Below are 21,923 nucleotides of genomic sequence, written 5' to 3'. Positions count from 1 at the left end.
GGAGGGTTGGGGTCCCCTGCCAGCAAAGGTAGGCGACGGCGGGGGAGGGTTGGCGGCGGGAGGGGGGGTCAAGAGGGACGTCTGACTACGCCCCTGGCAGTAACAAGCTTGAACTACCGCCGGGATACTGTGGGAGCCTGGTGGTAGTACCCACCCCCCAGTGTGTGCTGCTTACCGCTGGGTTAGCGCGGGAGCCATTACCGACACCTCAGTGGGTGGCGGTAAGTCCTTCCCCCCCCCCCCCCCCCCCCCCCTAGAAATGACCGTGCAAGTGGTTCAGCTACTGTACGGATATTTCTTTTCCTGAAAAAGACAGCCTTGCTTTTCTTAAGGAATAGAAAAAGCAGGCACTGGAGTAAACCCAGGACTGGATCAACCCTGCCCTGCGAATCTAGATCCAGTTGGCAGCCTTATCCTTAACCAGCTGTCTTCAAAACTCTGCAGCTTCTTCTTCTTCCTTTTTTTTTTATTTCATTAGATTATATTTTCCTCCTTGGTTCCCAAGAAACAGTGGGAGAAAGTTTAGATATGGCCTTGTAGAGATTGATATTTCCTGTAACCTTTGTCTTATTCTATTTCATTCAAAGTTGTTTCTTTGAATGTTAATTTAAAATTGTTATAAATAAAAAATGAAGACAAAAAATATGAGCCCTCCAGGGAAAGAAAAATAACTACCGTACCTGAATGTATGACATCTGGAAGCCTGAAGGCTATGGAAGCAGTATATATATATTTATTTATTTATGGCATTTATACCCCGCTCTTTCCCACTCGGTAGCAGGCTCAATGCGGCTATATTATATTCAGGGACAGTAGTTATTTTTCTGTTCCTGGAAGGCTCACAATTAAAAAAATAAATAAATAAAAAGAACTGAACTGGGATTTGAACCTGGGTCCACAGTCCACTACTCTAATCATCAGGCTACCTCTACTCTGCTATTTTGTAAGATGGATGTTTCTATGTTGCCACACAGGTGTCCATATTCCTTGTTTTCCCCATTCATAACCTGCACATTTCAGGGGTCCTTTTAATAAGCCACGTAAGCATCTATGCACGCTCAACCTGCGCCACAATGGAGTTACTGCAAGGCTGGCCTTTGCGGTAACTTCATTTTTGGCACGTGGCCGTTACGTGCGCCCAAAAAACATTCTTTATTTTCTGGCGCGGCGCATAGGTTATCACCATCCAGTTACCGCGTGAGACTTTACCGCTAGGTACACTCATATCACCCCTCTCCTCAAGTCACTTCACTGGCTTCCAATCAGGTACCGCATACAGTTTAAGCTTCTCCTTTTAACCTACAAATGCACTCGATCTACAGCCCCTCCCTACCTCTCTACCCTCATCTCCCCTTACATTCCTACCCGTAACCTCCGTTCTCAAGACAAATCCCTCCTTTCAGTACCCTTCTCCACCACCGCCAACTCCAGGTTCCGCCCTTTCTGCCTCGCCTCACCCCATGCTTGGAATAAACTCCCTGAGCCCATTCGCCAGGCCTCCTCCCCGCCCATCTTCAAAGCCTTGCTCAAAACCCACCTCTTCAATGTCGCCTTCGGCACCTAACCATCATACCTCTATTCAGGAAACCTGGACTGCCCCTACTTGACATTTCGCCCTTTAGATTGTAAGCTCCTTGGAGCAGGGACTGTCCTTTATGTCAATTTATGTTAATCTGTACAGCGCTGCGTAACCCTAGTAGCGCTCTAGAAATGTTAAGTAGTAGTAGTAGTAGGAGGAGGTCAATGGCTGGCAGTAAGGTCTCAGACCCAAAATGGACGCGCGGCAATTTTTCATTTTGCCGCACGTCCATTTTCGTCCAAAAAATTTTTTAACGGAACTTTTTGCAGGCGTGCTGAAAAGTGGATCTGCACGCGCCCAAAACACGCGCCTACACTGCCACAGGCCATTTTTCGGCGCACCTTAGTAAAAGGAACCCTCAGATTGTAAAATGGACATTTCCAGTCCGTGGATGGCCTTCTCGCATGTATTTTAGAACAGCCTATATCCTGTTCTAAAATACATGTGACACACACATCCATTTGTGATGTTCTTTCTAAACTACCACTTTACATGGGTAGCAATGAAGAGAACGGCAAACACAGAAGAAAGCGGACCTCCGCAATGGAAAAACCAAGAAAAGAACGCAGCGAAGGTGACAAGATGGATGATGCCAAACAAACTTCTACTGGACTCAGAAAAAAGTTCAAAATGTCTATGCACTGCAAAGCTTAAAATGCTAAGCAGCTTACAAAATCAACACATGATATAAAAACACAGGCTATCAAACAAAATAGACAGAACAAGAATCTCCTAAGCTAAAATAAAGCATAAAACAGACAAGCAAAATATAAATATAACTGCTAGACGAAGAAAAGGCTCCTTTAGAACCATAATCAATACATCACTGCTGGGGAAAGGCCTGTTAAGAGAGAAAATCCAACACCAGAATTTGAATATATTTTTGTACGATAGATGGTAAGGAAACAAGTCCTAGTTCTGCTCTGCGTCCACTGTTGGGAGGGGAATTGTGAAAGAGTATGTTTACACGAAACAAGGTGTGTAATTTACATTGTTTTGTGAGCAAGTGCAAAGTGATGCATATGGAAGGAGGAAACCAAACTATAGCTACGTGATGAAAGAGGTTCCACGTCAGGAGTCACAACCCAGGAAAAGGATCTAGGTGTCATCGTTGATGATACGTTGAAACCCTCTGCTCAGTGTGCCGCGGTGGCTAAGAAAGCAAATAGACTGTTAGGTATTATTAGGAAAGGAATGGAAAACACAAATATTGTGTGCAATTCTGGTCACCGCATCTCAAAAAAGATATAGTGGAATTAGAAAAGGTACAGAGAAGGGTGACGAAAATGATAAAAGGATGACTTTATATGAGGAAAGCTAAAGTGGCTAGGGCACTTCAGCTTGGAGGAGAGACGGCTGAGGGGAGATATGACAGAGGTCTATAAAATATTGAGTGAAGTGGAACAGGTAGAAGTGAATCGCTTGTTTCTCTACCAAAAATACAAGGATTAGAGGGTATGCAATAAACCTACTAAGTAGCAAATTCTAAACAAACCGGAGAAAACATTTCTTCACTCAATGTATAATGAAACTCTGGAATTCGTTGCCAGAAAATGTGGTAAAAGCAGTTAGCTTAGCAGGGTTTAAAAAAGGTTTGACTAATTTCCTAAAAGAAAAATCCATAAGCCACTATTAAGGGGAAAATCCACTGCTTATTTCTAGGATACGCAGCATAAAGTGTATTTTACTGTTGTGGGATCTTGCCAGGTACTTGTGACTTGGATTGGCCACTGTTGGAAACAGGATACTGGGTTCGATGGACCTTTGGTCTGTCCCAGTGTGGCAACGCTTACGTTCTTATTGGATTCCTGCCCTACCCTGAATAGACTTCAGACCATTCCTATATGGAAGGATGCTACTGAATATTGTATTGAAGGCCCTTATGCCTTTTCTTGTAGTTTTATTTTTTGTTATAGTCAATTAATAGGCAGGGGCCATATTGTAAGGACAAGGCCAGTTTTAGGGATGCATAAGGTGCTAGCCTAACTAAAGCCCTCCCCTGCTGTAATGTTAAGACCATCAACAACGAGCAAAAGTTAAAAATGTAAATTCAGCATAGGGCCCTAACTCAGAATGAGCTTACAGGGCCTGATTTCTCTACCCTTAAGAGCTTTTTGTTACCTAGGAAACAATGCAGAACCACCTGTGGGCACCTACTGCCTTTATTTGCTAAAATTTGATTACATGCTCTCACAGCATAAAGAGCTGAGCGTGATGAGCAGTAAAATCAATAACAAATTGCCTCATAAAATATTATATACACATTTTGAAAATATATCATAAAATAATAAAATGAATAGGTGAGGCCTAACCAAAGCCAGCCCCGTCATAACTGAAATATTTCAACTTGACAAACTAACCAAGTTTCGGTACTCATTTACTTTTGGTCTCCGCTGCCAAGGATCCAGTGGGGAGGACACCATCTTGGTGCCACACTCCTAAGACCTCAAGGGGAGCCCCTCCCCACTGTTCATAGGCTGCTGAGGGCCCCATTTATGGAAATATCAGTTTGGCTTGAACCCCTCCATACTTAGGGGTCCTTTTCCTAAGCTGCGGTAAAAAAGTGGCCTTAGTGCGCCCTTGCGCGGGTCTTTCCTGTATGCTAAGGACATTTTTACCGCAGCCCTAAAATGGCCCATGTGCTAACGTTGCCATTAGCACATGGCTATTACTGCATGAGTACTTACCATCACCCATTTGATATGCGGTAACGGCTCACATATTATTCCTGTGCTAAACAGTGCATGCTAATGTAGATGCGCTGTTTAGCGTAGGAACGCCCACTCTCCGCCCCTGACACAACACTCAAACCCCCACTTTAGTGCATGATTGGCACACACCAGGACATCTGTGCGCATCTAGTTTGCCATTTTAAGCTGTATTAGGTATGTGTTAGTAAAAGAGCTCCTTAACTTGTCTCCCTATTGCGCTCTCCCTCACCAAATATTTTTGTTGAGATGCCACTGCCTTGAGATAGTCTTCCCTATTATCCTTGCTTGAAGATATATCACGTAAATTTTACACACAGGCAACAGACTCCTTTGAATCCAAGTACTGCGATTTAGAGGGGCATAATCGAATGGGGGCGCCCATCTCTAAGGACGGCGCCGCGAAAGTGCGGGGCAACCCGCATTATCGAAAGATGGGCGGCCATCTTTTGTTTTGATAATACGGTCAGGACGGCCAAATCTCAACATTTAGGTTTACCTTAGAGATGGCCGGCCTCGATTTTCACCTATAATGGAAACCGAGGATGCCCATCTCAAAAACGGCCAAATCCAAGCCCTTTGGTCGTGGGAGGAGCCAGCATTCGTAGTGCACTGGTCCTCTCTCACATGCCAGGACATCAACCGGACACCCTAGGGGGCACTGCAGTGGACTTCACAAATTGATCCCAGGTGCATAGCTCCCTTACCTTGGGTGCTGAGCCCCCCCAACCCCCCCAAACCCCACAACTGTACAGCACTACCATAGCCCTTAAATGGTGAAGGGGGGCACCTAGATGTGGGTGCAGTGGGTTTCAGGTGGGTTTTGGAGGGCTCCCATTTACCACCACAAGTGTAACAGCTAGGGGGGGAGATGGGTCTGGGTCCGCCTGCCTGAAGTGCACTGCAGCCACTAAAACTGCTCCAGGGACCTGCACACTGCTGTGATGGAGCTGGGTATGACATTTGAGGCTGGCATAGAGGCTGGAAAAAATGTTTTTTAATTAGTTTTTTTGGGTGGGAGGGGGTTGGTGACCACTGGGGGAGTAAGAGGAGGTAATCCCCGATTCCCTCCAGTGGTCATCTGGTCAGTTTGGGCACCTTTTCGAGGCTTGTTCGTGAACAAAAAGGGACCAAGTAAAGTCGGCCAAATGCTCGTCAGGGACGCCCTTCTTTTTTCCATTATCGGCCGAGGACGGCCATCTGTTAACTACGCCCCCGTCCCGCCTTCGGTACACTGCCGACATGCCCCTTGAACTTTGGCCGTCCCTGTGACGGAAAGCAGTCGGGGACGCCCAAAATCGGCTTTCCATTATGCCTATTTTGCCGGCTCTGAGAGGACGCCTATCTCCCGATTTGTGTCAGAAGATGGGTGCCCTTCTCTTTCGAAAATGAGCTTGCTCACTTAGAGAACTCCTCCCCCCCCCCCAAATAAAAACGTTTAACAGTTAGCTAAGCAGAGCTGCTCAATTCCAACAGGGAGATTTTCGGTCAGCCCTGGATTTCTGACAACTCCACTTTAGGCATTAAGGTCAGATTCTATATATGGTACTTACAAAATCCTTACGGTAAACATTTCCGCCTAAGCGTATTCTATAAGATTTAGGCACGGTACATAGAATATGCTTAGTCGATATCCCAGCACTTGAAACTACACGCCTCCGTTTACACCAATGAAAATGTGGCGTAAATCCCTGGGCGTAGATTTATGTGCACTGGGGCATATTCTGTAACTACGCACGTAAATTTGGGAACGCCCATGACCAGGCCCCTTTTGAACAGCGCACATTAGAATTTAGATACAGTCCATTACAGAATACACTTAGCAAGTTATGCGCATAAATTCTAATTATTGTCAATTATTGCTTGTTAGGTGCTGTTAATAATGCCAATTAGCTTGGTAAGTGCGTTGTTATGGAATACGCTTAGATTTCAGTGTGGCACACTAGGTAGAATCCAGCAGTAAGGGAGGGAAAGGGAAATGGGACTCGATATACTGCCTTTCTGTGGTTTTTGCAACTACATTCAAAGCAGTTTACATATATTCTGGTCCTTATTTTGTACCAGGGGCAATGGAGGGTTAAGTGACTTGCCCAGAGTCACAAGGAGCTGCAGTGGGAATTGAACTCAGTTCCCCAGGATCAAAGTCCGCTGCACTAACCACTAGGCTACTCCTCCAGTAAGGGGCCTGCAGCACCTATTTCAATAGGTTAAATCAGGGACTACAAATTACTTTGCGCATCTTGAGGTATGTTCGTAGCTACTAGGAGGCCCCCCCCCCCCCAAATTGGATCCAGGGCCCCTGGTTTGGCTAGCAGCGGGGTCCCCAACCCCCGTGAGCATGCACATGACATGAGAGGAAGCAGGGCAGGCAATGCACAGGAGAAAGTTTTCAGCTGGTGGGAGTTGGGGACCCCCGCCAGGAGTTGCAGCAGGGAGGTGAAGCCCCCACTTTGGGCTCCGGACTCCCCCCCCCCCCCCTCAACATTGAGGTCTAGCTACGTCCCTGGTTCAGAGCGAAGACCGGGGCAGAAAATCTCCCTCCTGGAACAGAGTAACACAGCTCTGCATCTACTTTCTGTCTGCTCCCTAGTCCTCTAAGTGTTCCCACAAACATGAGGTGGATCATTCTGGCTATCTTGACCTCACTGAAGATCTGGTAAAAAAAGAATTACACACAGACAGATTCACTCACTAAGTAAATGCACAAAACGCAAAAGATACAGTGAATCAATACAAAGGCAAGCCCACTTGTTATTCAAGGAAAAAGACCTCGTCAAACTGTGGCAAGCTGCAGTTTGTAGAACCGGACCGCTAAGTCAGCTGATCTTCCTGCACACAGTTAAATCGTCAAAAAACCTCCCATATAGTCCAATGGTGCAAGCAAAAATTAAAGCGTGCAAACTAAATCAAACAAAAAACTTTCAATGCAAAAACTATCTTAGTAACATAGTAAATGACGGCAGAAAAAGACCTGCACGGTCCATCCAGTCTGCCAGTACCGCCATACTGGGAAAGGAGTAAAGGTCTATCAAGCCCAGCATCCTTTCACCGACAGCGGCCAATGCAGACTTCAAGAACCCGGCAACCCCCCCCCCCCCCCAAAAAAAAAATTTTTTTTAATAATGTTCAATGGACTTTTCCCTCAGGAATCTGTCCAAACCCCCTTTAAACTCCATAAGGCCAGCTGCTGTGACTACATTCTCCGGCAACGAGTTCCAGAGTCCAACTACACGCTGAGTAAAGAAAATCTTTCTCCTATTTGTTTTAAATCTACCATCTTCAGCACATTAGTGTCATACAATGTCAATCAATCAATATCAATACCAATGTGGAGTGGAGGAGTGGCCTAGTGGTTAGGGTGGTGGACTTTGGTCCTGAGGAACTGAGTTTGATTCCCACTTCAGGCACAGGCAGCTCCTTGTGACTCTGGGCAAGTCACTTAACCCTCCATTGCCCCAGGTACAAATAAGTACCTGTGTACAATATGTAAGCCACATTGAGCCTGCCATGAGTGGGAAAGCACAGGGTACAAATGTAACAAAAAAAAAATCACAAAACATGAGCACTTATCTTTAATGGTGCTGTATAACAGTTCATCATCACTCAGTCTTAACAGGGTATTGATCAACAGTGTGGTCCCGACAGACCCGTTTCGCTCCAGCTTCTTCTGGAGACCGACACTGTGCCCCAATTCGAAAGGGTAGTTTCTCCACTGCCTTTATATCAATTCACTGTATCTTTTGCTCACTGAAGGTCTGGCCAGGATTCCCTGCTGGGTTGCATCTAAACATCACATCCCTGTGCCAGTCTTCTCCTATGACAGCAAGGCAGTATCCCTGTAAGAATGGCAAAGTCTCCTCCCTTGAAAGTCTTGTCCCTGTAATAAGGAGGGCAGGTTCCCTGAGAAATTTGTGGTAGTGAGTGGCAGACACAAACCCTCTTCACAATACCCCAAACTTTACAAAACAGGCCAGAAAAAAAAAACCTAAGGGCTTCTCTTACAAAGCCGCGCTAGTGATTCCTGCATGGCAAATGAGAGGAAGCCCGTTCAATTCCTATGAGCTGCCTCACATTTGCTCTGCAAGAATCGCTAATTCGGCTTTGTAAAAGAAGCCATAAGCGTACATAAGATGTCTGTTATGGTCCCCAGAGTTCAGATGTCAGCTTTAGCTTTGGTCTGGTTCTTGGTTCCTTGCTCTGGTCCCGGGTCCACTTCTCAGGAGCAGTGGGTTTTGTAGCACAATAATACAACAACACACAAGTAGTACTACTACTACTAATCATTTCTATAGCACTACTAGATGTACCCAGTGCTGCACACATTATATGCAGGAACTTTCTTTGTCCCTAGAGGGCTCACACTCTTAGGTTGTTGTACCTGGGATAATGGAGGGTTAAGGGATCCTTTTACAAAGGCGCGCTGAAAAATGGCTTGCGGTTGTGTAGGCGCGGGGTTTGGGCGTGCACCGATCCATTTTTTAGCGCGCCTATAAAAAAGGCCTCTTTTTTTGCCGCAAATGGAAGTGCGGTAAAAATCAAAATTGCCGCGTGTGCATTTTGGAGTCTGAGACCTTGCATTTTGGAGTCTGAGACCTTACCGCCAGCCATTGACCTAGCGGTAAAGAATCTGGGCGGTAATGACCTATGTGCGTTAAATGCCACTTGGCGTGTGTCCGTTACGTGCGCCAGAAAATAAAAAATATTTTTCAGACGCACGCCAAAATTGAAATTACCACAAGGGGCCATGTGGTAACTCCAGTTTGGTGCATGTTTGGCACGCACGGGCACCTATGTGGCTTAGGACCCCTAAGTGACCTGCCCAAGGTCACAAGGAACTGCAGTGGGAATTGAACCCAGGTTGCTAGGATCAAGGCCTGCTGCATTAACCATTAGGCCACTCCTCCCTTGGAAAAGGTATTTTATCTAGAAATAGGCTTATAGCACTCAGGGAAGAAAGATAATACAGCACTGCTTCTGTGCGACTCAGGGTTTGCCTGATGTCAGTGAATGAGTGCCTGCCTCTGTCAGGGCTGAGAAGGGAGTGGCTGCAGGTAGGATGGGGTGTGGTCTGAATTAATACTTATACATATCCAGTGTACCTGAATGTAACTCACCTTGAGCTACTACTGAAAAAGGTGTGAGCAATATCCTAAATAAATAAATAAGTAAGCAGCTTAATGGTTAGCACAGTGGCTTGAGATTCTGGGGAACTGGGTTCAATTCCCACTGCAGCTCCTTGTGACTCTGAGCAAGTCACTTAACCCTCCACTGCCCGCCCAGGCACAAGATAAGTACCTGTATATAATATGCAAACTGCTTTGATTATAGCCACAGAAAGGTGGTATATCAAATCCCTTCGCCCTTTCTCTAAAGAGAACCAGGTTGTTGGCTGACGCCTTTAATTTACAGAATAGGGAACAAATAGTGTAGTGAAAACTGAGAACTTTTTAGAAAAATGATAAAACATTTCATGTCGGGACTGAGCCAATGATTCAGGAGCACTGCAATGGATCTAGATTTGATTTCCAGGTCAGGATCTTATGCTTGGATTTGCAGATGCTGTAGGCTCCCGGGGAAAGGGAGCCTGCCACCCCTGATGCATAGGGTACAAGCATACTGAGCCGTGGAGGGAGCCACAAAAAAAAAACTAGATCCATTTCACCTCCTCAGCTATAAATATCTGCTTTTACATCTACCTAGTTGCAAAAATGTAACTTACAAGACTGTTTATACAGTTGGTTTTGGATATCAAAGTTCTACATGGGGAAATCTCATTGCTAAAGAAATCACAAGTATAAGTTCTTATCTTCCATTTCGAAAAGCTTTAAAAACATATCTGCTCAATGTAATTATTAACTATGTAAGCTGTTATCCATTGTTTCGTTGTAAGCCACACTGAACCGAAATTGGGGTTTTGTTTTTTTTGGATAATGTGGGATAATAAGAGATCAAATAAATGAATAATATAATAGTAAGACAGGCGGACTGGTAACACGCAGAGAGCGCGCAGGGGCTGAAAATGCCAGCGCAGCGTGTATGCGCAGGAGGCACTGCAGACCGCGCCGGTGTTGTTTAGGACCCAGCAGGAACCCCAGCCTGCCTTTAGCTGGAGTCTATAAATGCTGAGAATAGCAGCCAGGAGAGGGGTGGGGGAAAAGGAGTGGAAAAATATTGCCAGTTGCGGACAGCCTTCTTGCACACCCCCCTCCCCTCAAGTTAATTCCCTTCTCTTTTTAAAGTACCCCCGGGTAAAAGAAAAGGAGACCGAAACGCCTTAAAATAACAACAACTGGCTTCAGCTGCAGTGGGTTCTTTCTCTCTCTTTTTTTTTTCTTTAAATCTTTGTGGCTTTCCAAGGGATTTCCCCCCACCCTGCACTTCTCGCTTTCAGCATCTGTAGCCTTGAAACCAAGAAGAGGGAAAACCACCGCAAGCCTTTAAGTAACTCTGCTGCATTTTTTCAAGTTGGAGCCATGTGGCACTCACTCTTTATGCATTGCCAGAACTGACTGATTCAGGCCAGAAAAGAGGGATTGAAAAAAAAAAAAAAGACATATTGTTTTAAAATGCATGTCAGCTGCAGTTTTCGTCAAGCCGTTCGTCCCCGAAAACAGCATCTGCAGAAAGAACAACAAATTATACATAAACAGATCTGATTTCTGCCTATACACGGACGGGTGCATTTTTCTGTCTACAAGTTTTGGAAAAAGATCTGTGAAGTAGTCGTTACTTTATTTATTTTTTTCCCCCTTCTAAGCAACGTGTGTTTCGTTTGCAGTCTGAGGACGGGGATGCATGCCTAGAAAAAAAATTATAATCCGCTAAAAGGAAGCATGTCGACTTTTCTACACATGTGGAATAACAAAACCAAACTTACGAAGCAGTAGTTTGCACGTGAGTGATCTAAATGTGGTTTTTTTCCCCCTCCTCTCAGTTTAACTGGATGCAGGAAGAAAACTTAAAAAGGAGGGTAAGGTAATTTGGCTAAAGAAAGAGAGAATTGGAACTGAAGGAAGCCTACCATTGCAGAAGGTGACAAGCACACGGAGCGTTTAAATGGCTTAAACTTGTCAGTGCCTCAAATTCAAGAATCCAAGCTGTCCAAACCACAAGGACAATTAAGGGACTTAACAAACAAATCGGATCGGTCAGACGTGGAAGATGAGAAGGGAATGCATTAGCCTGAAAACGTGGGAAAGAGACCATCGAATTATTATATTTGCTGTTTGCACGTGGACTCATATTTTTATTTTCTGTTGCACGCTTAAGATGGGCTATAACAAATTAAATGAACGCAGCGTGAATGCAACAGACTGACGGGGCAGGGTACTGATTTTGACTTTTGAATGCACGCGGAGAATTTGGAAAAGACCGATTTTAAGTCCTCCCGCTTACACACGTTCCATTGGCAATTTTGGGGGACTTGGATAATACAACTCACCATCAAGCAATGTTCAATGCAACAGCAGAAGTGAGGATCCAAAACTGGGTTCCTGTTTTCCGCACCCCTTACTTATACTGAGGTGTAAATGGGACATAGTACTACTCATTTTATTAGAGAGCTGCAAATGAATAGGAATGCTGCAAAGGGTTTGAACTTTAATGGAAAGAAATTAAATGAATGAAGTGTGCATAACAGTCAAGTTGCAACATCATCAAGATGGGCAAAAGATAACTGGATATCTGACTTATCTTTTAATGCACAGTACAATGTAAGGGTGAGCTGTGCAGGCTGAAAAGAGTTCATCCTGGATTACAGATCATTTGTCTTTTCCTTCAGTGCTCACTAGTGCCTTTTGCCGGGATGGAGCAGCAGACGCTCCCCGCGGACGTCAAAAAGTGTGGCTACCTGCGGAAGCAGAAGTCTTCGCGCCGGCGGTTCTTCGTCTTGCGCTGCGCCAGCGCGCTGGGACCCGCGCGCCTGGAGTACTACGAGAGCGAAAAGAAGTTCCGTGCGGCGGTGGTCGGAGGAGGAGGCGGAGTGCCGCCGCGGCGGAGCGTGCCGCTAGAGGGCGCCCTAGCAGTCAACAAGCGGGCGGACGCGCGCCACCGCTTCCTGCTCGTGCTCTACGGGCGCGACAGCAGCTTCGGCGTGGCCGCCGACGGCGAGGAGGAGCAGCAACAGTGGCACGCGGCTCTCCAGGAACTGCTGTGCGCCGGCGGTAAGGGGAAAGGGGGGAAGGCGGAGTTTGGGAGGGAGAGGTGGCTCTTAGAGGTAGTTCCCTGAAGCATGGGGCGGGGCCAAGAATGTTGGTCTGGGGGGATATGGGGCGGGGCGAGCGAGGATAGGGCGTGTGGGAGGATCGACTGCAAAAGTAGGCGGTGCTGCTGCAGGGGCTGCGTGGCAGTGAGAGGTACAAAGGAGATATTGCTGAAATGCTTTTTACTTTTCCAGTCCAAAGACAGTTTCCAAGTTATTCGGTTCCAGGAGGGCGATTTGGGCCCAATCTTGCCCTTTATTTATTTGTGACATTTATATGATATCTCACATTATCCCAAACAAGTTTGAGTTTAGTGTTTTCTTACAATACCAGGGGCGTAGCCAGACACACAATTTTGGGTGGGCCTGGGCCCAAGATGGGTGGGTGGGCAGAACTCCGCTCATGTGATTTGGGGTCTCCCTCTCTCTCTCCTGCATGCCACATGGTCTCTCAAACATCCCCTCCCCCGCATACCTTTTAAATAGCAGATTTTCACAGGCAGCGAGCAGCAACTAATACACACTGCTCATGTTGGCCCCACAGCCATCCCTCTGATGCAACTTCCTGTTTCCGCATAGGCAGGAATACATCAGAGGGAAGGCTGTGGGGCCAGTGCGAACAGTATGTATTAGTCGCTGCTCGCTGTAGGCGAAGATCTGCTATTTACAAAGTATGCAGGAGGGACAGTTGTTGGGAGTTTTTGGCTGGTGGGGCTTGGGGATCCCTGCCAGTCACGTCATAGGTGTACTGCTACTGGGTGGGCCTGAGCACAAAGTGGGTGGGGTGGGCCTGGCCCATCCAGGCCCACCCTTGGCTACACCACTGCAATAAACAGTATAGGATACATAACAAAGAATAATGCATAAGAAAGTAATTTGTTGTAAGAATCCAATCATATCCTGATCAATATTCTCTCGCTGGCTGATGTGTGCATGCATAGGAGCCAACCTTTCAAAATTATTGGGGGTGCTAAGCCCAGTGGAAATAACCCTTCCTGGACACATACAAGGAATATTCTCAATATTGGAGGTGCTGAAGCACCCACAGCACCCACAGAGTCGGCTCTGTGGAAAATATGTACAAGTTCTCAGCCTCAACTGGATGTGTGCGTTATAGCTTATATTCACAATAAGGAATGCCAGCAAACATTTTGTGCGCGCAGTTGCTAGGCATGTGCGCTTTTTCTGATCCATGTGCATGTGCACAGCTTAGAGGGAACACTGCATCGTGGGACTTGCAGACAGAGCCGGTCAGGGTATGAGGCCAGGTGTGGGTTGGTCCAAGGGTAATGGTCACCCTAGGCAAAACCTAAGCCTTACGATCTCTGCCTCTTCCCCCCCCCCCCCCCCACCGAAATACATCGTGCTTCCAGCAGGCTGTACCTCCTTCAGTTTCAGACAGGTGTGAAGCCCTCAGTGGGATGGGGGCCTTGGGCAGTTGCCCTGTTTGTTTCCCATAATGCTGCCCCTGATGAAAGGGATTTTCAAAACTCATTTACCCAGGTAAATGGTTTATTTGAAAATGTTCTACCTTGCTATCTTTCCTACAGATAAGCTTGCATTGGTAGTTGTTTGCGTTTATGTGGCTATCTGAGTCTATTGTTTGCTTTGACTGTAGCTGTGGTAGGCGACCATGTAGTCTTGCTCAATGATTTAGGCTGGCCCTGGCTAGGTGAGGCACTGGCTGAGGGCACTAATCTCAAAAGCATGAAAAGCCAACTTCACTGGTTCACCACACTGGCAAGAGCATGCTGTTTGCACTCACTGCACTGTGCTCTCTTCCTCCTAGAGATTTAAACGTGAGAACAGGTGCTTCTAGTCTTGTTTAAACTTGCAACAGTGCCAGTAGCAACCCAGGGAATCTGAGGTGCTCCAAAATCACTTCCTTCTGGTAGACCTCAAATGCCTGCTGGTCCTGTAGGCCTGACATGGGGGAGGAAAAAGTGTAAGCCTACCATTAATGCTCCTCCCCCAACCCCGCCTCACCCCGACATCCTCCTGAAATTCTGACTCGCCCTAGAGGTCCTGGGGGTGAAGGAGAAAGAGCAATCCCTATTCACTCCTGCCCAGGTGGCTGCCTTCTTCAAAACAGCACTAACTCCTAGTGGAAGTCTTGCAATATTACCGCTAGGCAGGGTTGAAACTGACATATATGGACTTTTTTTCCCCTCGTATGGCAATTTGCACTCACTGACAGTAGTACAATGAGACAGCTGCTAGGTGTTGGCAGGGCCATTTTTAAAAAAGACAGCCATCAGGGTGGGATCAGGGTATGTTAGGGTTACGATGATGGGGAGAGAGCTGGGGGGGGGGGGGGATTTTATTTATTTATTTATTGCATTTGTATCCCACATTTTCCCACCTATTTGCGGGCTCAGTGTGGCTTACAATACATTGTAAATGATGGAAGTACAATTTGTTATAACTCAGTTATGGATTACATTGTGAAAGTTATGTGAAGACAGAGTCAAGTATCGTTAGGGAATAGGACGAAGGAAGAGAACAATGATGACTTGCCGGAGGCGAGCTAATGCAGGGTGAGGTGGGGGGGACAAGGTGGCTGGTTACAGAGCTGATGACTGGTGCGGGCAGTGTTGGGTTGCCAAAGCAAAGCTGACTAAGGGTGCCAAGACTCCTTGATCGGCCCTGCAGCATTGATTTTAATGGGTAGAATCGAGACGTGTAAATTACCATGCTACTTTAGGATGTATGTTCAAAACCAGGCCTGGGTCCGTTCTCCTTTCTGGAACTGGGTAACCTGGAAGCCCTGTAAAGAGGAGTAGGACGGGAGGGATGTGGAGGAGCCAGTCAAATTGTGTGTCCTTAGCTAGGACGGGAGGGATGTGGAGGAGCCAATCAAATTGCGTGTCCTTAGCGCTATGGAATTGAAACCTGGGTGTGTAAGTGATACAGTTTTGTACACTAGAATTAAAGGAGCAATGTCAGCGTTAAGAACCGGTTAATACTGGACTAGCGCTGGCGTTAATCTGTGCAGAATGCTCAGAGGGCTTTAGCGCAGGAAACAGAGGCATATTTTCAAAGCACTTAGCCTTCCCAAGTTCCATAAATAGAAACCTATGGAACTTGGGAAGGCTAAGTGCTTTGAAAATATGCCTCAATGTGTGCGCCAAAGATGGCCGCAAATTGTATTTAAAATGTAGTAAAAATGGATGCTAATGGGGTCATTTGCTATGCCCTCCCAACGCTCAGAGAACAGTGCACAAACGAACCTTCTCTTCTCGCTGGAAACCTACCATCAGCTTGGAGCTGGCATTGAGGGAGGGGGGAGGTTTGAAGAGAGGATTTCTTACTATTTTCTGTTTAAATTCTGCTGGGTGTGATTTGTTTCGGATGCAGAAGGAAGCCTGTGCAAGCCTGTAAGCACTGGAACTGTGAAAGAAATGTGTACAAATCCTAGTAAACCCGAAAGTGAAAGCGCACGGCACATGTTTTCTGTGCTTAAATATAAGCCTTTCAAGTGAAAAAAAAAATGTGAACAGCTTACATTGAAGGCACAGTAGAATGGCACCAATAATGTGCTTCACTTCATATGATACAGGTCTATAAAATATTGAGTGGAGTTGAACGGGTAGATGTGAAGCTTCTGTTCACGCTTTCCAAAAATACTAGGACTAGGGGGCATGCGATGAAGCTACAATGTAGTAAATTTAAAACGAATCGGAGAAAATTTTTCTTCATTCAACGTATAATTAAACTCTGGAATTCGTTGCCAGAAAATGTGGTAAAGGCGGTTAGCTTAGCAGAGTTTAAAAAAGGTTTGGACGGCTTCCTAAAGGAAAAGTCCATAGACCGTTATTAAATGGACTTGGGGAAAATCCACTGTTTCTGGGATAAGCAGTATAAAATGTTTTGTACATTTTTGGGATCTTGCTGGGTATTTGTGACCTGGATTGGCCACTGTTGGAAACAGGATGCTAGGCTCAATGGACCTTTAGTTTTTCCCAGTATGGCAATACTTATGTACTTACTTATGCACTTCAGGATTTGCCTGGGCATACGCACACACGAGCTGTGCTTACCACGAAACTCTTACGCACATGTGCCAGACATATTTCTCCCCTTCCTTTTGCTCTGATGGCAGTTCTGTTAGTTTTGAACATTAGAGCAGTGGTTCCCAAACTTGGTCCTGGAGGCACCCCAGCCAGTCAGGATTTCAGTTATATCCACAATGAATATTCATGAGATAGATTTGCATGCCATGGAGGCAGTGTGTGTAAATCTCTCTCATGAATATTCATTGTGGGTATCCTGAAAATCTGACTGGCTGGGGTTTGGGAACCACTGCATTAGAGGGTTATTTTTCTGCACTGTTCACTTTAGCACCACAGCTTTGAGCATCAGGTCCACAGATTGGTGGTAGTAATAGAACTCGACTCTTTAGCAGTATAAAATGTTTTGTACATTTTTGGGATCTTGCCGGGTATTTGTGACCTGGATTGGGCACTGTTGGAAACAGGATGCTGGGCTCGATGGACCTTTGGTCTTTCCCAGTATGGCAATACTTATGTCGACACACGCTGTCACGTTCATAGATGCAAATTCTTAAGTCCTTACTCCTTGCATTGATCATACCTCTCCATTGTATCCAGTGTGGGGTAATTCATGTTTCGCTTACCACCCCGAAAATCTTTTTTTTTTATTTTTATTTTTTTTAAAGCTGGTCCTTATTGTCACAGGGAGATTAGTTGCAGTGATGTGAGAGGTGTCATAGCTGTGCTGAGTTTTAGAGGCCATTCCTTTGTGTAAATTGGTGTTTTCTAAGTCCGGTCCCGGAATACCCCTTGCCAGTCAGGTTTTAGGCTATCCACAATGAACTTGATTTGCATACTCTGCCTCCATTATATACAAAGCTCTTTCATGCCTATTCATTGTGGATAGCCTGAAAACCTGACTGGCAAGGGGGTACTCCAGGACTGGACTTGGGAAAACACTGGTGTAAATGAACAACTTGATGAAAGAAGGGAGAGGCAATGTAAGATAAATGTTCAGATGTTAGTAGATCTCAGTAAATTACACGGAGTGTCTTCTTTTAAATAGATTCTAAGAGGCTTTTTTTTTTTTAATGTTCCCCTTCCTGTCAGTGCCTGAGCCGTTTTAACATGTCAGTAATCTGCGTACTCATTGCATACTAGGACTAGGGGGCATGCGATGAAACTACAGTGTAGTAAATTTAAAATAAATCGGAGAAAATGTTTCTTCACCCAACGCATAATTAAACTCTGGAATTTGTTGCCGGAGAACGTGGTGAAGGCGGTTAGCTTGGCAGAGTTTAAAAAGGGGTTAGACGGTTTCCTAAAGGACAAGTCCATAAACCGCTACTAAATAGACTTGGGAAAAATCCACAATTCCAGGAATAACATGTATAGAATGTTTGTACGTTTGGGAAGCTCGCCAGGTGCCCTTGGCCTGGATTGGCCGTTGGGCTCGATGGACTCTTGGTCTTTTCCCAGTGTGGCATTCCTTATGTACTTATGCTTACAGCATGCTGCGTTACTTTTTTGTTCGCTAATATCGCTGTAGAAGCTGCGTGCTGAGCTGGCTCCACCATGAGGCTTTTTGCAATAGCCCCACTATTCCCCAGTTTTGGACAGTCAGGTGTTCTTAAGTGCCAGGCAATCTAGCTGAAGCAGCCAGAAGTGAGAGTTAGTAATGGGGGCTGTGGGCCCTGGCAGTGACGCTTTGTAGCAAAGGATATCTTCACTCCAGTGCTATATAGTACTGCTTGCCCTGGGGTTTGTAGTATGGAGTCTTGCCACGATTTGGATTTCTGTCAGGTACTTGTGACCTGGCTTCGCCACTGTTTGGAAAACAGGATACAGGGCTAGATCTTGGACCATTGGTCTGACCCAGTATGGCTACTCTTAAGGGATAATTGATTTCTGCATTGTTTGTTTGTAGTGTTTTTGAGCAGAATTTCCCCATCCTAAAACCTGAAATCCCCTCCTGCATTTCCCCTCCTTAGACTTCCGCCTCTCCGGTTCCACCTCTCATTCCAATTGCAGTTTTCTCTCCCTCCCTCCAACTCCCAGCAAGACCTCTAATTCTGTCTGCCCCCAAAGTCTTCTCCTGCGTGCTATACCCCAACCTATCATTCTCCCCTCCCCAGCACATGTTCTGACCTCTTATTCTTTCTCCTCCTCTCTGTCAGCATACAGCCCCATCTTTCGTTCTTTCTCCTCTCCCCAGCTATCACTCTATCTCTCCCCCTCCCTCTCAATGGCAGATGGATCTCCCATCTCTCCCCAAATGCAGTCAAAGTTTGAAGAGCCCTGCTCTAATCAGATCCCTTTTTAATGGTCAAGACTTCGCTCCTTCTGTCTTGCTGCGCCCTACGCCTGGAATAGACTTCCTGAGCCCCTATGTCTTCCACATCCTTGACCATCTTTAAATCTAGACTGAAAGCCCACCTCTTTAACATTGCTTTTGACTCGTAACCACTTGTATCCACTGGCCTCCACCTACCCTCCTCTCCTCTTTCCTCTGCACATTAATTGATTTGTTTGCTTTATTTTTTGTCTACTAGATTGTAAGCTCTTTGAGCAGGGACTGTCTTTCTTCTATGTTTGTGCAGCGCTGCGTACGCTTGTAGCGCTATAGAAATGCTAAATAGTAGTAGTAGTCAAGGGCTGTAACAAGGTCAAACTATGATAAAAGAATATTACTCTTTAAATAAGCGAATCATTTGTTTTCATTAATCACATTAATATAAAATTTATCCTTAAACTTAAAATTTCTCTTCTATCCCAAGATGTAAGTTGTTAAATCTCCCAGCCAAGTAACGTTCGCTTACTGAGGGAGGCTTCTGCTCTCTGAACTTCTCAGAAAAAAGGATGTCCGAGAAGACCGTCAAGCTCCCCCCTCCCATTTCTTCCACCTGTCATCACCCCCTCCAATTTTATCTATTTTCTGCTCTTATCCCTGCACTCTCTGTTCCAGGCATGTTCAAATTGTGTCACAGTTCTAACATCCAGTACCCTCTTTAAAAGTAATAGTTCTTCTTTTAATTTTTTTTTTTTCATGGTTTTCTTGAACTTCCCCTCCCCCTTCTTTCCTCCATTGGCTGGATATAAACTTGAGATTGAACATTGCCATTGTTCAGTTTCATTTATATAGTTAGGGCCTTGGTGGGGGTGGGGAGGTTAGTGCTGGAGTGAGGGGAGTCTCATTATCAACTTGTTCTTGTGAGAAGCAGCTCTTCGGCACATGGAATAAAATCTAGTTGGGAAATTATGTGGTGCACTTAATTCACCCCCTCACCATCATTTTCCCCTCTAGCGTTTTTACCTTTATCTCCTCTTTCCTCTAGCCTTCATTCTTTGTGTCTTTTTTTTGTTTTGTTTTGTTACATTTGTACCCCGCGCTTTCCTACTCATGGCAGGCCCAATGTGGCTTACATAGGGCAATGGAGGGTTAAGTGACTTGCCCAGAGTCACAAAGAGCTGCCTGTGCCGGGAATCGAACTCAGTTCCTCAGTTCCCCAGGACCAAATTCCACCACCCTAACCACTAGGCCACTCCTCCACTGATCCTAACCACTAGGCCACTCCTCCACTGTTGCTACTATTTGAGATTCTACATGGAATGTTGCTATTCCACTAGAAGTCGGCCCTTGCAGATCACCAATGTGGCTGCGCAGGCTTCTGCTTCTGTGAGTCTGACATCCTGCACATACGTGCAGGACGTCAGACTCACAGAAACAGAAGCCTGCGCAGCCTTCTACATGGAATGTTGCTAGTGGAATAGCAACATTCCATGTAGAATCTCCAATAGTAGCAACATTCCATGTAGAATCTCCAATAGTATCTATTTTATTTTTGTTACATTTGTACCCTGCGCTTTCCCACTCATGGCAGGCTCAATGCGGCTTACATGGGGCAATGGAGGGTTAAGTGACTTGCCCAGAGTCACAAGGAGCTGCCTGTGCCTGAAGTGGGAATCAAACTCAGTTCCTCAGTTCCCCAGGACCAAAGTCCACCACCCTAACCACTAGGCCACTCCTCCACTTGAGGTTCTACATGGAATGTTGCTGTTCCACTAGAAGTCGGCCCTTGCAGATCACCAATGTGGCCGCGCAGGCTTCTGCTTCTGTGAGTCTGACGTCCTGCACGTACGTGCAGGACGTCAGACTCACAGAAACAGAAGCCTGCGCAGCCTTCTACATGGAATGTTGCTAGTGGAATAGCAACATTCCATGTAGAATCTCCAATAGTAGCAACATTCCATGTAGAATCTCCAATATTCCATGTAGAATCTCCAATAGTAGCAACATTCCATGTAGAATCTCCAATAGTATCTATTTTATTTTTGTTACATTTGTACCCTGCGCTTTCCCACTCATGGCAGGCTCAATGCGGCTTACATGGGGCAATGGAGGGTTAAGTGACTTGCCTAGAGTCACAAGGAGCTGCCTGTGCCTGAAGTGGGAATCGAACTCAGTTCCTCAGTTCCCCAGGACCAAAGTCCACCACCCTAACCACTAGGCCACTCCTCCACTCCTTTGTGTCTTTACTCCTTCAGCACTTATTCCTTCTTTGTCTCCTACTGTAATGTTGTAGCATGTCTCAGACTGGGTTCACTTTGTCAAAGGACACCATTATCCTCCCCTCCTTGTATAATCACTTTTCCCAACTTCAGGATCATCTCCGCCTGTGGGAGCAATCTGGCAAGTAGAGTTTTCTTTTTTTTCTCTTCTGATAGCTGCTTTTCACTTTTGCTGATTTCCCAGTGAAGCAGAAACTGTTTTAAGGCCCTGTAATATCACCCAGTTTACTCCTGGACTATTCCTGCGCTACTGCGCATCGCAGAACTTGCATAGAATTGTTTCCCTCTTACGCAGAATTCTTTGCAGCTACAAGGAAGCAGTGGCAGTAGCCTTGCCAGCTTGCTCTTTTCTCTCTGTTTCCACCCCACCCTCCACAGCAACACCTCACACAAACACACATACAAATCCACACTCTCACTGCCGCCCACCTAGACCTCTGCAGCCTGCTCTTCACAGGTCTCTTCAGTCTTTTCAAAGTTTTGCTGCGTTACTATATCTTCTCCCTATGTTACTTCACTCCTATCTGATTCCTCATAGAGTTCAAACTTCTCTTACTCACTTCCAAGTGCATTCATTCTGTAACCTCTCTGTCTTATCCCTCCCTGCTCTCCTCCTCAGGGATGCCATTCGTTGGGTAAGTCACTCTGTGCCCTCCTCCACCGCCAACTCCAGACTTTGGTCCTTCCATCTTGCTGTGCCATATGCCTGGAATAAGAGTTCTTCAGTTGGTATTTCATTCTCCATCTTTGGCCCTTTTCAAATACAGGTTCAAAATCAAATTTGTTTGAGGCTGCTTTTAAATCGGGAAACCCCTTATTCACCTATGTTATACCTGTGTTTTAATCCATTCCCATATCTTCTTTGTTCACTTTGT

General features: G+C 45.8%; 1 protein-coding gene across 1 annotated transcript in view; it reads left to right on the top strand.

Annotated features, from left to right (window-relative positions):
• The first annotated feature begins 11,079 nt into the window (after positions 1 to 11,079).
• LOC115458282 (insulin receptor substrate 1-B-like) overlaps positions 11,080 to 21,923 on the top strand; it is a 65,232-nt gene continuing 54,388 nt past the window's right edge. The window contains exon 1 of the mRNA XM_030188146.1: positions 11,080 to 12,449. Within this exon, the coding sequence (XP_030044006.1) occupies positions 12,092 to 12,449 (358 nt within the window). The 5' untranslated portion in view covers positions 11,080 to 12,091. The remainder of the gene's footprint in view (positions 12,450 to 21,923) is intronic.

The sequence above is a fragment of the Microcaecilia unicolor genome, chromosome 14 (genome assembly GCF_901765095.1).
Source record: "Microcaecilia unicolor chromosome 14, aMicUni1.1, whole genome shotgun sequence".
Lineage (NCBI taxonomy): Eukaryota > Metazoa > Chordata > Amphibia > Gymnophiona > Siphonopidae > Microcaecilia > Microcaecilia unicolor.
This window is presented reverse-complemented; position numbering and strand designations above follow the sequence as displayed.